A 16,092-nucleotide genomic window follows, 5' to 3' on the forward strand; every position below is an offset into this window, starting at 1 on the left:
GTGTATATTTTGCTTCTTACCACTACCGTCTTTACCCCGTTAACCTTTGGTCCTCCATGTCTCCAGTGTCACAAACAAGCCCTAACATGAGCCCTCCAGTCAGGGGGTGGTCGACTGGTCAGGCAGTGTGTCTGCAATCTTCTCTCCTCACAGAAGGGCTATCTTTACCCACTAGCCTGCCTGGAACAGATATGGCATGACATTACTGTAGCTCTGACCTCAGACAGGGCTGGTTTACACTGTGGCCTTCTCATGGAAGAGCTGGTAAACTGTCTCACTGCCTTGGAATCAGGGGGAGAGATCTAGAATGAGGACTTTGCCCGCTCCATCAGACAGTGGCATTAGTGTGACTGTGGGTACATGTGTTCTTAACAACCACAGAGTGTCACAGCAGTTCCTCAGAACATCAGAGGAAAAAGTGTGTGTGACTCCGTGATGTGACAATAAACACACATACACGGTGGACATATTGTACATTCGGAAAGTATTTAGACCCCTTGACTTTTTCCACATTTTGTTACGTTACAGCCTTTTTCTAAAATGGATGATTTTCTTCTTTTTTTGTATCAATATACACACAATACCCCATAATGACAAAGCGAAAACTGTTTTTATGCAAATTTATTACAAATAAAAAAAGACCCTTTGCTATTAAACTCGAAATTGAGCTCAGGTGCATCCTGTTTCCATTGATCATTCTTGAGATGTTTCTACAACTTGATTGGAGTCCACCTGTTGTAAATTCAATTGACTGGACATGATTTGGAAAGGCACACATCTGTCTATATAAGGTCCCACAGTTGACAGTGCATGTCAGAGCAAAAACCAAGCCATGAGGTCAAAGGAATTGTCCGTAGAGCTCCGAGACAGGATTATGTCAAGGCACAGATCTGGGGAAGGGTACCAAAATATTTGGTACCCTTCCCCAAATCACTTGCCTAGTTAAATACATTTAAAAAATGTAGCGTCATAACCAAGAAGACTCAAGGCTGTAGTTGCTGCCAAAGGTGTTTCAACTGAGTAAAGGGTCTGAATACTTATGTAAAAAAAAACATTTATTTAATCAATTTTAGAATAAGCCTGTACCGTAACAAAATGTGAAAAATGTCAAGGGGTTTGAATACTTTCCGAATGCACTGTATATGACCATGATGCCTGTTTTTGAAGCCATATGCAGAGGACTGTAATACTCACATACTGTAATAGAGTAATATTTCATTTAAATGCTTTTAATGACATTAAGTCTGTGCAGTCAAGCTGCTCAGAACAACACACACACACACACACACACACACACACACACACACACACACACACACACACACACACACACACACACACACACACACAATTAGTTTTTGAGTTTTTGTTGCCAAAGTAAACTGTGTTCTTAAACCACTATCCAGAAAAACACAGTTGTGTCACCATAAAATATAACAAAACCACAACTTGACTCCACTACAGTTTTTCATTCAACTCCATATCAGGTTTTGGTGTGTGCCCTGCCCTAGAACAGGTTCTGAAAGCTGGAAGCATGCACCCAGTAAGTATTTGAGTTATGCCATTGACGTCAGCACAGTCATAAAGTAGATGGCTCCCCTTCCCCTCAAGTATTCCCCTGCCAGCAGCAGCCCTGTTCAGCCATAGGTTCAGTCTTATCCCACTGGGCACGGACTTTCAGCATCTAGTTTTGATTTACATTTGGTTGAGTTATCAACTAACGTGAATTCAACCAAAAAATCGACAACAACTAAGAAGAATCACCATGTCGTTGGATTTGGGTTAAAAGTTAGGTGAAAAAAAATTCCTTTACGTTGATCCAATCCGTTTTCCGCATTGATTCAACGTCATCACATTGAATTTCTTTGTTGAAATGACATGGTTTTGATCAGTGGGAACATTTAGCCCAGTGCAGATGCATTCAAACCCTCACAGTCAACCAAGCAGCCACACAGACATATGCTTTTCTTTTGGGAATTTGGGAGAGAATACATAAGCCCCCTTTTTTTTGTAAAGCATAAAAGAACAAGAAAAATCTCCTTTTTCCGATGTTTGTCAATGGTGTGATAAAGAATGTTTGGCGAGGTTCCGAGTTTTCAGTTCCTCCCTCTCATTACAAAAAAAAGGAAAAAAGACAACGAATGATATACCTTCATATCATTTGTCTCTGGAACTTTAACCAAACATGGGGGTGAACTCATATAACGTGTGTTTTTCCTCCGAATTTCAAAATAACTTCCTCTCAAACTAGCAAGCCTTAAGGAAGTAAGTGCCTGTTCTATTTGTTTTGATTGTAACAGTTTTTACATTTTATTTAATCAGAATGTCCAATTTACATAATTCATGTCTTCATGAAGATAGTCGTGTCAGAGAAAGCAGCTAGGAAATGATTTAAACCAAACTCGACGTTTGCTAAACTGATCAAGTCCTAATTGGATCAGGATCAGGAGTTCAAATTTTGCGTCCACTTTTGTGAGTGTCCTTAATTGCCCGGCAACACAAAAGCACACACACAAACGACGCACACACACACACACACCTACACAGATGACCCCTCGCTGAAGCCTGTTGGTAGAGGTCAGCTGGGTGTGCGGTGATATGGTCCTCAGATGTCTACAGGGACACTGATCCACACTGCGTCACAGATCTATAAAGGCTTCCAAACGTCCTTCTCACCTTCTCTTCACCCCTTTCCTCATCCCTCGCCACTGTCCTCATCCCACTCATCATAGCTATGCCCTGCTGGCTCCAAAGGACAACTAACTGAGACTAGGGTTAACCATTAAAGCTTAGCTCACCACTGGGCTCTGTGGAGTTTGACTAGAGCCACACTATCAACGTCTAGCGATCAGACCAATGTCTAACTCACTCTGATGTTTATTGTGTTAATAGAGTTTGGGGTCATCTCTGGAGGCATCTGACAGTCATCCAACATGACTCCTACTGGTCTGTCTTATAACCAACAGATGATACAATCTTCACTATCGAAGGACACACAGAGAGAACTCTGAACCAAGCAACCCCAGGTCCCTTCTGGCTCTATGACAGTTATGTTACACGAACGTCATGTAGCATTTGGGAAAAACAACAACAACTGGGTAGAAGTGTGGTAATTGGGTTATGAATCTTTGTGATCCGTGTTAATATGGTGATTTGGAGTGCAAACTCCAGTCATCGTCCGTCCCACCAGTCACAATGGGCCCTATTGAGGTCTGCCAACAGTCTTCCTATCAGTGTGAAAGTTCACGTCAGGTGAACAGACAAAGCTCGGTCTGTGTGTGTGTGTGTGTGTGTGTGTTTGTGCGTGTGTGTGTGTGTGTGTGTGTGTGTGTTTGATCGCCTCACACAGATGCCTATGCCCCCAGTAAATGATGTCAGCGTTGTATTCGAGCGGTGAGCATTTGCTCTGAAAACTCTCAAGCAACTTCTCACGCAAACCTCACACGTGCCAAACTGTCTATCTTTCCCAGGGTCTTTCTGATTTAGGAGATGGGGGTAAGGGTGAGTGAGCGTGTAAAGAGAGTCAAGGTTGGCCAACCATCCTAAGGGCTGAAAGGGGGAGCGATGGAGAGAGAGAGAGAGAGGGATGGGGGCATGCATGGTGGGGTGATTTTCTTGATTTGATTACCTGGTTGCATGACCAATTTACAGCGTTCCCTGCTGGTTTCCCGCGGTCGGTCATTCCGTGTCTGAGGTGTTCCCTAGTAATTTCGCCTGGCCTGTTTACAGAAATGTCTGGCGGGCTGCAGTGGCCGAGGGGAGGGAGAGAGGGACAGGGAGAGCAGTGTTACAGAATGGCTGAAAACGAATGTACAGAGACAGGGAGCGGCGATCATGGATGCTCACACACATACACACTGTGTTTGAATCAGTCAATGCATTACTGTGTACTGATTTATTTACTATCAGAACTACTGTTGTGTTATCTATGTCCCTGTTAGCCATATCTGACTTGGGCAGAATGGGCTGTAATTAAATTCCTTCAAACTTCAAAAAGTTTCAATTTGTCAACAAGTGTCAATTCTTGCAGTTGAAACAGAACATTTCAGCCATTTAGGAACAATTTGTACTATTAACAATGAGTTGAAGAAACTCATCTAACTAAACCCAGCAGTAAGGACTTACTCTTAATGCTCACACACACATACACAGACCAAGCTTTGCCTGTTCATCTGACATGAACTTCCACACTGATAGATTATTTTTTTAATTGAATGTTTAAAACATACAATATACTTGCAGTGAAGCCGCGAAAGACTGTTGGCAGACCTCAATAGGGCCCATCTTCACTGGTGGGATGGACGGTGACTGGAGTTTGCACTCCAAATCACCATATTAACACGGATCACAAAGATTCATAACCCAATTACCACACTTCTACCCAGAAGGGACCTGGGGTTGCTTGGTTCAGAGTTCTCTCTGTGTGTCCTTCGACAGTGAAGATTGTATCATCTGTTGGTTATAAGACAGACCAGTAGGAGTCATGTTGGATGACTGTCAGATGCCTCCAGAGATGACCCCAAACTCTATTAACACAATAAACATCAGAGTGAGTTAGACATTGGTCTGATCGCTAGACGTTGATAGTGTGGCTCTAGTCAAACTCCACAGAGCCCAGTGGTGAGCTAAGCCTTAATGGTTAACCCTAGTCTCAGTTAGTTGTTCTTTGGAGCCAGCAGGGCATAGCTATGATGAGTGGGATGAGGACAGTGGCGAGGGATGAGGAAAGGGGTGAAGTGTCCCTGTAGACATCTGAGGACCATATCACCGCACACCCAGCTGACCTCTACCAACAGGCTTCAGCGAGGGGTCATCTGTGTAGGTGTGTGTGTGTGCGCTGTTTGGAGGATTTGGAAATGTGGGCAGAGTGTGTGCACTAAGTCATAACTCATAATCTCATTGATAAATACAATAAACAGAGGTTGTGTCCCAATTCAACGGCTCAGACACGAGATGTATGTGGCAGGGTCTACAGACAATCACAGACCACAAAGGGAAAACCAGCCACGTAGCGGACACCGATGTCTTGCTTCCGGACAAGCTAAACACCATCTTCGCCCGCTTTGAGGATAACACAGTGCCACCAACGCGGCCTGCTACCAAGAACTGTGGGCTCTTTTCCGTGGCCAAAGTGAGTAAGACCTTTAAGCGTGTTAACCCTCGCAAGGCTGCCGGCCCAGACGGCATCCCTAGCCGTGTCCTCAGAGTATGCGTAGACCAGCTGGCTGGAGTGTTTACGGACATATTCAATCTTTCTCTATCCCAGTCTTCTGTCCCCACATGCTTCAAGATGTCCACCATTGTTCCTGTACCCAAGAAAGCAAAGGTAACTGAACTAAATGACTATCGCCCCGTAGCACTCACCTAAGTCATCATGAAGTGCTTTGATCATATCACCTCTATCTTACCTGACCTCCTCCTTCAATTTGCTTACCGCCCCAATAGATCCACAGACGATGCAATTGCCATCGCACTGCACACTGCCCTATCCCATCTGGACTATGGCTCAGTATTCAACACCATAGTACCCTCCAAGCTCATCATTAAGCTTGAGGCCCTGGGTCTCAACCCCGCCCTGTGCAACTGGGTCCTGGACTTCCTGACGGGCCGCCCTCAGGTGGTGAAGGTAGGAAACAACACCTCTACTTTGCTGATCCTCAACACTGGAGCCCCACAAGGATGCGTGCTCAGCCCCCTCCTGTACTCCCTGTTCACCCATGACCACGTGGCCATGCATGCCTCCAAATCAATCATCGAGTTTGCAGATGATACAACAGTAGGCCTGATTATCAACAATGACGAAACAGCCTACAGGGAGCAGGTGAGGGCCCTGGGATTGTGGTGCCAGGAAAATAACCTATCACCCAACGTTAAAAAAACAAAGGTGCTGATCATGGACTTCAGGAAACAGCAGAGGGAGCACCCCCCTCTCCACATCGACGGGACCGAAGTGGAGAAGGTGGAAAGCTTCAAGTTCCTTGGCATACACATCACTGACAAACTGAAATGGTCCACCCACACAGACGGTGTGGTGAAGAAGGCACAATAGCGCCTCAACCTCAGGAGGCTGAAGAAATTTGGCTTGGCACCTAAAACCCTCACAAACCTTTACAGATGCACAATTGAGAGCATCCTGTCGGGCTGTATCACCACCTGGTACGGCAACTGCACCGCCAGCAACTGCAGGGCTCTCCAGAGGGTGGTGTGGTCTGCCCACCGCATCACTGGGGCAAACTACCTGCCTTCCAGGACACCTACAGCACCCGATGTCACAGGAAGGCCAAAAAGATCATCAAGGACAACAACCACCCGAGCTACTGCCTGTTCACCCCACTACCATCCAGAAGACGAGGTCAGTATAGGTGCTTCAAAGCTGGGACCGAGAGGCTGAAAAACAGCTTCTATCTCAAGACCATCAGACTGTTAACTAGCACATTAGAGGCTGCTGCCCTATATACATACACTTGAAATCACTGGCCACTTTAATAATGTTTACATATTTTACATTACTCATCTCATATGTATATACTGTATTCTATCCTATTCTAATGTATCTAAGTCTATGCCGCTCTGACATTGCTCGTCCAAATATTTATATATTCTTAATTCCATTAATTGACTTTAGATTTGTGTGTATTGTTGTGAAATTGTTAGACATTACTTGTTAGACATTACTTGTTAGATATTACTGCACTGATGGAGCTAGAAACAAGCATTTCGCTACACCTGCAATAACATCTGCTAAACACATGTATGTGACCAATACAATTCGATTTGATTTGAAATGGCACCCTATTCCCTATGCAATGCACTACTTTTGACCAGAGTCTGATGGTCCCTTGTCAAAAAGTAGTGCACTATATAGGGAATAGGGTGCCATTTGGAACACAACCAGAGAGAAGCCAGGCAGGCGCCTTCCCTCTCCTCACATCCAGTCACTAGTCTTTTTTAGGAAGAGTTGCTCAACAGCTCACGGTCCTGAAGACTAGCTCTGTTTTATTATGGCTGTTATACATGAAACAGGTCAGGTCACCCTTGGCACAGCCGTGTATCAACCTACGTCACTATTTGTGTGGGCATTTGATGTTGGTATATAGCACATCAGATTAATTGTAAACAATATCCTTATTTGCAGATGATATGGTTCTGCAGAGAAAGTGCTGTTGCAGTTCTAATGAGAAAAACAGAGTTCCTCAGAGCAGAGGTAGGATCTCTCTGGTGGGAATAGAGAGAGAAAGATGCCGGAAGAGTTCAACAGAGTGATAAAGAATAGAAGTGTGTGTGTGTGTGTGTGTGTGTGTGTGTGTGTGTGTGTGTGTGTGTGTGTGCGTGCGTGCGTGGGCTTGTGTGTGTGAGAGAGAGAGAGCAATGGGCCCTGGAGGACCAGTGTCCTGTTCCTGTCTCTCTCCTCAGGGAGTATAGGGGGTTTCTAACGGGGGGACCACAACATCCATCCTGTGTGTTGTAGGCCTAGGTTGTCAGTGATGTGAAAGCTGGTCGTTAGTGATGTGAAGCTTCAGTAGTTTTAATGGTTCATAGTGAAACTGAGCCAGCCCCCTGCCCCCTCGTCTCCCATCCTCTACAGGAAACTGAGTGAAGAGTGTCTCAATCACAGCTGTCACACACACACACACACACACACACACACACACACACACACACACACACACACACACACACACACACACACACACAAACCATAGCCCCCCAACTCCATGCATCTGACACACTTGTTCTGAAAGGACCTGACAGTGTCACGTACACACAAACACAAATACAGTGCCTTCAGAAAGTACAGTGCCTTCAGAAAGTGTTCCCACCCCTTGACTTTTTCCACATTTTGTTGTTGGATTTCAATGTAAAAAAATTCTCACCTCCCATCTACACACAATACCCTATAATGACAAAGCAATAACAGGTTTGTAGAATTTGTAAGTCGCTCTGGATAAGAGCGTCTGCTAAATGACTTAAATGTAAATGTAAATGTAGAAATCTTTGCTAATTTATTTGAAATTAAATATAGAAATATCTCATTTACATAAGTATTCACACCCTGGAGTCAATACATGTTAGAAACACCTTTGGCAGTGATTACAGCTGTGAGTCTTTCTGTGTAATTCTCTAAGAGCTTTGCACACCTAGATTTTACAATATTTGCATGATATTCTTTTTTTTATTTTTCAAGCTCTGTCAAGTCGGTTGCCAAGTCTTGCCATAGATTTTCAAGACAATTTACTGTAAGTCAAAACTGTAACTACTGTAGCCCACTCAGGAACATTCAGTGTCTTGTTGGTAAGCAATTCCAGTGCACAATTGGCCCAGCGTCGTCCGGGTTAGGGGAGTGTTTGGCTCATCACGCTCTAGCAACTCCTTGTGGCGGGAGGGGCGCCTGCTGGCTGACGTCGGTCGTCAGTTGAACAGTGTTTCCTCCGACACATTGGTGCGGTTGGCTTCCGGGTAAAGCAGGTGTGTTAAGAAGCGCGGTTTGGCGGGTCATGTTTCCGATGATGCAGGACTTGACCTTGGCCTCAGGACCCTTTGGGGAGTTGCAGCGATGAGACAAGATTGAAATTGGGGAGAAAATGCGGGTAAAATACAACAAAAACATGTATACAAATAAAGTCACTATTGGCCTCAAGTTGAAATCCCGGAGCGGTTTCCTTCCTCTCCGGTAACTTAGTTAGGAAGGACGCCTGTATCTTTTAGTAACTGGGTGTATTGATACATCGTTCAAAGTGTAATAACTAACTTCATCATGCTCAAAGGGATATTTAATAGTAGCCCTTCTTTGCGAGGCATTGGAAACCCTCCCTGGTTTTCATGGTTGAGACTGTGTTTGAAATTCACTGCTAGACTGAGGGACCTTACAGATAATTGTATGTGTGGGGTACAGAGATGGGGTTGTCATTTAAAACTCATGTTAAACACTATTATTGCACACAGACTGAGTCCATGCAACTTATTATGTGACTTGGTAAGGCCATTTTTACTCCTGAACTTATTTAGGCTTGCCATAACAAAGGGGTTGAATACCTATTGACTAAAGACATTCCAGATTTTCATTTTTAATTCATTTATTAAAAAAATTCAAAAACATCATTCCATTTTGACATTATGGGGTATTTATTTTGTGTAAACCAATGACACAAAATCTTAATTTAATATATATTTTTTAATCAGGCTGTAACCAGCGGTGAAAGTATATAGATCTGATATGTTACTGGTACAGGCACCGAAGTGCGCTCACACACTTTTTATACTACAAAAATGACAGGGTAGCCTACTCTGCCCACACTGACATAAAAACGATCTTGTCTGATCCATACAATCGGCCAACGAAAAGGGGAGACACATACAATATGACGTCCATCTAACCTGGATGAGGAAATGATTGTCCAAAAACAAACAAAATTGGCACTGACCGACTGATAAAGACAGTGAATATGCACACTCTGGGATATGGCCCACGTTTTTCACTGACAGTCACAACATAACAATCATCTATTTGGTATTTGCAGCGCACGCTGCCCAAATTGCGGGCCCTTCCGACTGTGGCCAAATCATGCTTTCTGGTGTAGTAGCCTATTTTGAATTATTTGTATTTATTTCTGTATAGACAAGAGTAAGCTAATTAGGCTATATCATTTTGGAAATTCAATTTACTTTAGGGAAAGTATAGCTTCCTCTAGCCTTATGGACACGCCGCCTATGCCTTTTAATGTAGCTCATCATGATGTTTTCATCTGACTGTCAAACAATCACTTAACAGAGGTGCCCCTGTCGGCTACCCACGTACATTCGTTCACTCACAAAATAATTTAAGCATCCAAACACCAACAGTGCACTGTGCAACCGCAATTTGATGAATGGAAAGAGACATCAGTTACAAACACGGAAGTGTAGTGTAATGAAATGCTGCGAGTGTCATTAGGCTTACACTTGTAGCCTGAATTGAGGCATCCACTGTTGTCCACTCGCGCCTCAGTCTCGGCCACTCATCTCCGCCTTGTCCTTGAGCGTCTCTCATCTCCGCCTTGACAAAATGTAAGTGTTCCCCTCAAACCATAACGCAATTTGGAGCACATAACACCCGGTTTTCAGTCAATTTGTTCTTTTTTTTTCATGCGGCTGACATGCAGTAATGTTAAATAATGGTGTAATAGCCTATTGTTTTTTGGACATTTATTAATTGTGATAGGCTCACGTTTTACCGGTACGGCGTACCAGACCTTACCACCTTACTTTCACCCCAGTCTGTAACACAACAAAATGTGGAAAAAGTCAAAGGGTCTGAATACACACACACACACACACACACACACACACACACACACACACACACACACACACACACACACACACACACACACACACACACACACACACACACACAGAGAGAGATTCTGGGAGAACAGGATATATGGCTGGAAGTTCCATTTTGAGAATGATGAGAGAGGAAAGATGAGGGAGAGAGATCTTTCCTCTCTCACCTGACATAGTTTCCTTACCCGACATCTAGATCTATCCTCTCTGCCTGCTTGGATGTTCAACTGCTTGTTAGAACGAGGTTTTATGTTTGCACTCAGGTTCTTGTGCCTAAGTGTATACAGTATGTACAGTATTTGAGTCTTAATCAACTGTTGGTGAATGTGTCTCTGTATGTACACTACCGTTCAAAAGGTTGGGGTCACTTAAAAATGTCCTTGTTTTTGAAAGAAAAGCAAAACAAATTGTCCATTAAAATAACATCAAATTGATCAGAAATACAGTGTAGACATTGTCAATGTTGTAAATTACTATTGTAGCTGGAAACGGCTGATATTTTATGGAAAATCTACTTAGGCGTACAGAGGCCCATTTATCAGCAACCATCACTCCTGTGTTCCAATGGCACGTTGTGTTAGCTAATCCAAGTTTATAATTTTAAAAGGCTAATTGATCATTAGAAAACAATTTTGCTATTATGTTAGCACAGCTGAAAACTGTTGTCCTGATTAAAGAAGCAATAAAACTGGCCTTCTTTAGACTGACGAGTATCTGGAGCATCAGCATTTGTGGGTTCGATTACAGGCTCAAAATAGCCAGAAACATATAACTTTCTTCTGAAACTCATCAGTCTATTCTTGTTCTGAGAAATTAAGGCTATTCCATGCGAGAAATTGCCAAGAAACTGAAGATCTCGTGCAACAATGTGTACTACTCTCTTCACAGAACAGCACAAACTGGCCCTAACCAGAATAGAAAGAGGAGTGGGAGGCCCCGGTGCACAACTGAGCAAGAGGACAAGTAAATTAGAGTGTCTGGTTTGAGAAACAGACGCCTCACAAGTCCTCAACTGGCAGCTTCATTAAATAGGACCCGCAAAACACCAGTCTCAACGTCAACAGTGACGAGACGACTCCGGGATGCTGGCCTTCTTGGCTACTTTGAAGAATCTCAAATATAAAATATATTTTGATTTGGTTAACATGTTTTGCGTGACTACATAATTCCATATGTCTTATTTCATAGTGTTGATGTCTTCACTATTATTATACAATGTAGAAAATTGTAAAAATAAAGAAAAACCCTTGAATGAGTAGGTGTGTCCAAGCTTTTGACTGGTACTGTACATCTGTAAATGTGTGTGTGTGTGTGTGTGTGTGTGTGCGTGTATGAGTTGGTTCTGCGAGTGTGTGTGTTTCCTGGCTGTGGGCCCCTGCAGGCCAGATGTGTCTGGGATTGTGATCAGAGTGTTCCTTGTGACTGTGTGAGTGTGTGTGAGGAGGAGAGGTGGTGAAAACCCCCCCTCTTACGTGTATGTGGTAAGTTAAACTTACTGGGCCTTTTCACAGCTGCTTCCCCAGCCCAGACCCACTGATGTCAGACCAGACCAGCCTATAGGCTGTGCCAGCTCATCCCTAGCCCAGACTAGACCAGCCACGCAGGGCAAGGATTTTATAGCGCTGGAAAACATCACACTAACCTCAGTGGAGGGAAAATACCACCAAACTCTCACGGAACTGTCCAATTTACCTTATGGAATATGGAACGCCAAATCAAAATGTCACCCATGTAACTGCAAAACAACTCAAATGTTGTTTTATCAGTATAGTAACACACATAACTGTACTTGAGTAACCAACGTCACAGTTTGTAGTTACACAAGTGAAAACAACAAATAAAATCTAGTCAGTTATAGAAGGGACTTTGGATACACATCAGGCTTTATTGTTTTTGTGACATACTGCACTACTGTCTTTTTGAACGTATCCTAACTGGAGTTATTGATATGTGTTTAGCTCCTGTGTACACTTTCATAGCTCACCTTTTGACCCAGTTGTAGGCTGTCTGGTGAGCTCATTTACAGTAAGCATGTTTAATAATGATCAAATCTCTGTGCGTTTGTGCCATTTTATCCCAGCGTGGCTTCCCCACAACAGATTAACCGACTGATTGAGGCTGACCTAGCTTGACCTTGGTTTGCGGTCTTATATAAGGCAAAGAAGTGGGTGGAGATGCAGATTTGGGGGACTGACCACTACTGTACAAAGTCATATCCACAGCCACATTACGTATGCTAACGTCTTGCATGGACTGTAGCCTGTATACACACTGCAAGCTAGACAGACCCATGAGAGAGAAATAGTGACATCTAATATAGTAACATAGTGCATCACGTGTATTGAGAGCAGTGCTGTGTGGGAGAATATTGACATACAGTACCAGAGTCCCCCATACTGCTCCAACCTTCCAGTACTCCACTCCAGGGTTTACCCCAGCCCAGCCTCCAGCCTTACAGAGGAAAGGATTGATTGAGTTTGCAAACAGCCGGCGGCCTCAGTCTCTCTCCTCTCCTCTCTCTGCAGCAGGCCGGGAGAATGCTATAATGCCCCTGTATCTCTCATGTTTTGGTGAGCAAACATTCACTCCCCTTTGAAGGCTGGGAGATCAGAGCGGGGGTAACATTCTACGCGGCCACGCTAAGGTCGGCACTACCGCGGGTCTGCTTGCAGTGCGCTATGTTGTGCCGCGGCAGCTAGGAAACCCAGAACACACAGTCGAACCACACAGTCGAGCACTGAGCACAAGGCTACCCTGTGTGTGTCTGAGAGAGGGCAACACATCACCCTTCCCCCACCACCCCAGCTCACCCCAACACCCCCTCCTCTCCTCCTCTCTGGCCCAATGTCTCCCAGCACTGACTCTGTCTAACCTGGAGACTTCTCCCTGAATTAATCCGTGGTTCTGCTTTTACGAAAGTGTGGCGATCTATATAAAGTGTTTGACGTTTCTGTTGTATTTGTATCTGTTATGCGGAGATGTATCACATGTCCTTTGGTGTGCAAAGTGCGAGATAGTTTATGATGGGAGCGAGTATGAGTCTGGAGGTGTCTGTTCTCCTGAGAGGGGTCCAGTTTCCTGCTCTAAAAGTTGGTTTATGTAAATGAGTTGGGGGAGGGGGGACTGTGCAGTGCATCTGAGCGAGAGTAGCAGAAAGAAACAAACAACCTCAGTCATTCAGTCAGCCAGTGAGCGAGCCAGTAACAGAGTTTGAGAGAGAGAGAGAGAGAGTGCAGCAACTGTGGCGTCCCGCTCTCTCTAGAGTTCACCACTAGCTAGCCTTTCGTTAGCGCTAGCCTTTCGGCCATTAGCTGTTAGCCTTTGCTCATGATGAAAGAGCATTGTGGCCGTGTGCCCCCTCTGCCTCTGCCACCACCGGGCCCGGCCGCCATGCAGCAGCCGCCCTGCCAGCCTCTCTCACCTCGCCCTTCCCCTCCATACCCTGCTGACTACTGCCCTATGTCTGTGTGCCTGTTGACAGATGAGTCGTACCAGAAGCTGGCCATGGAGACCATGGAGGAGCTGGACTGGTGCCTGGACCAGCTGGAGACCATCCAGACCTACCGCTCTGTCAGTGACATGGCCTCCAACAAGGTAAGACTCAAACTCCCTGCATAAACGATACACAGCCGCTGTACCTCTGCCCTTCAAGTCTACAGCCACTGCTAAGCTGGTTTTGAAGAGCAGGGTTCCAAATATCATGCATGGCGCTTCTGTCGGTGAATCTGTATGTGCTGCAAAATAGTTAGTTTGCAAGTGCACCCCTGCACCTTTACAAGAGCATTTTGACTGATATTTTCCTTTTCAAACCCTCTGTAGACATACAGTATATAAACCTTCAAGCTTGCTTTCAACTGCTGCTGCATTGGCTTGAAGGAGCTGGCAACTAGATATCATATATCGTACGTTCAGGATCCTGAATCAAACAGCGGATTTAGATTGTGACTTGTTTTGTTTTTTTTCCCCCCCGTTGAAACCATGAACGGGAAGTGAAGTTGCTGGGTGGTTTTGAAAGTGTATTGCTATTTCTTGACAGCAGTGCCAGCCAGGGGATAGGTCAGCAGTGTACTTCTACAATATGTAAAAGTACACTGCATGGTCTCTTTCATGCTTGTGTTCTGACAGTATGTGCTTGTGAATAGTGGACACTATTCACAAAAATCTCACTTTCACATGTGGTGGGGAGATGTTGTTCTTCTCACATGTGAGAAGGTGGTGTTAACATGTATCAGTAGTAATGTTTCCACGTGTGGAATTGCAAATTCTGTAATGCCATTCTGCAAAAAGGTAACTTAGCCAACCAGAGTATAATTATTCAAGTGTGTTAAAAAAATCATTTCTTATTTCTGAGCGGTCCATTCGGACTGTTACTGCTGCAGGCGCACGCCTCTCTTCTTCATACGTTGGTCAGTGACCGTTGGAAGAAGCCCAGAGAAAAGAACAGGGTGGCTAACACTCCATGTCTCCTTATTTATCCTTTTTAACATGTTAAAATGAGCGCTGTCAGTTACTTTTTGTAAGTTTAGTGCACTTGTTTTTTTTATCACATTGTCTGGAAGCTTTCAAAATACGCTGAAAACATCCAAAACACATCATTTTTTAAAAATAAAAACAACAATGCGATGTCAAAATAAGTTGACTATGAGGTTAAAGAGAGTGTTTATCAATTTAGCAGATTTTGAAATCAAAACGGCAATATTCTTGTAACGCTTTTTGTATGAAATATCTTAAATTACAGCTCAATTTGAGCCAATTATGAATTTGCGATAAATCGTGATTAATCACAGCAAATCCTGCGATAAACCCGATTACATTTTGAATCGTTTGACAGCCCTAGTTGACATTCAAATGTGAAAATACACGTTCACCTGTTTACTTGTTCACACATTCACTTGTTCTTTTCATGTGTTTTTTTTAATAAGGGCATACAGTAATGTGACAACTGTAACACCAAAGCTTTGTGCATTATTAGTGATAGTTTTGTGCGGTGGAAGAAGATACGTGGACATTGAAAGAATAGAGGCGAGAGTCTGTAAAAGTTGTTTCCAGACTGTCCTTTGATTGTTACATACTCATGTGCCAATCAGCTGCATATTTGTTTGCAAGTTATTTAACCACTGTATCTCACAGAAATAATGTGCAATTTTCCATACAAATATGTCCTGCTCAATTCAATGCAATTTCATGTTTGCAATTTCATAGCAAGAGAGTGTTTGTGGAGTACTGTGTCTTTGGGCAAATCAAATGTATTTATAAAGCCCTTCTTACATCAGCTGATATCTCAAAGTGCTGTACAGAAACCCAGCCTAAAACCCCAAACAGCAAGCAATGCAGGTGTAGAAGCATGGTGGCTAGGAAAAACTCCCTAGAAATGGAGAGTGTGTGTGTGCACTTGTCTTCCTAGCTTATCAGGATCCAAATGTCCTAGCAATTAGGTTTAGGGTTTTTGGGGTTAAGGTTAAGGGTTAGGGTTAGTGTTATGTTTAGGGTTAGAGAAACTATGATAAAAAAATAAATTAAAAAAATAAACATTTTTACTCCCCAAAAAGTCCAGAAATGTCCCGAAAATAAAAGAGATGCCTAGGACCCTTGGACTGTGTGACTGTCTTCCTGTCTCCTTCCTGGTACCCGCTCAGACCAGACTACAATAGAGCTCCCAGAATGCCTTGGGGCAGGGTTAATGGCCCTGTTTATTTGGCCCATTGCTGACGTCATCAGGACACACGCAGGACAGAAGGGACTTTTACTAAAGACAATGGAGGAGCTTGC

At 43.8% G+C, this 16,092-nt stretch overlaps 1 protein-coding gene across 3 annotated transcripts in view; it reads left to right on the forward strand.

Moving 5' to 3' along the window:
* The window catches only part of LOC106584037 (cAMP-specific 3',5'-cyclic phosphodiesterase 4B), a 309,843-nt gene that overhangs the window by 275,875 nt on the left and 17,876 nt on the right, over positions 1–16,092 (forward strand). For all 3 annotated transcript variants that reach the window (XM_014168843.2, XM_014168844.2, XM_014168845.2), the window contains one exon: positions 13,805–13,917. In XM_014168843.2, the coding sequence (XP_014024318.1) occupies positions 13,805–13,917 (113 nt within the window). The remainder of the gene's footprint in view (positions 1–13,804; positions 13,918–16,092) is intronic.

Source organism: Salmo salar, chromosome ssa23 (assembly GCF_905237065.1).
Source record: "Salmo salar chromosome ssa23, Ssal_v3.1, whole genome shotgun sequence".
Classification (NCBI taxonomy): Eukaryota; Metazoa; Chordata; class Actinopteri; order Salmoniformes; family Salmonidae; genus Salmo; species Salmo salar.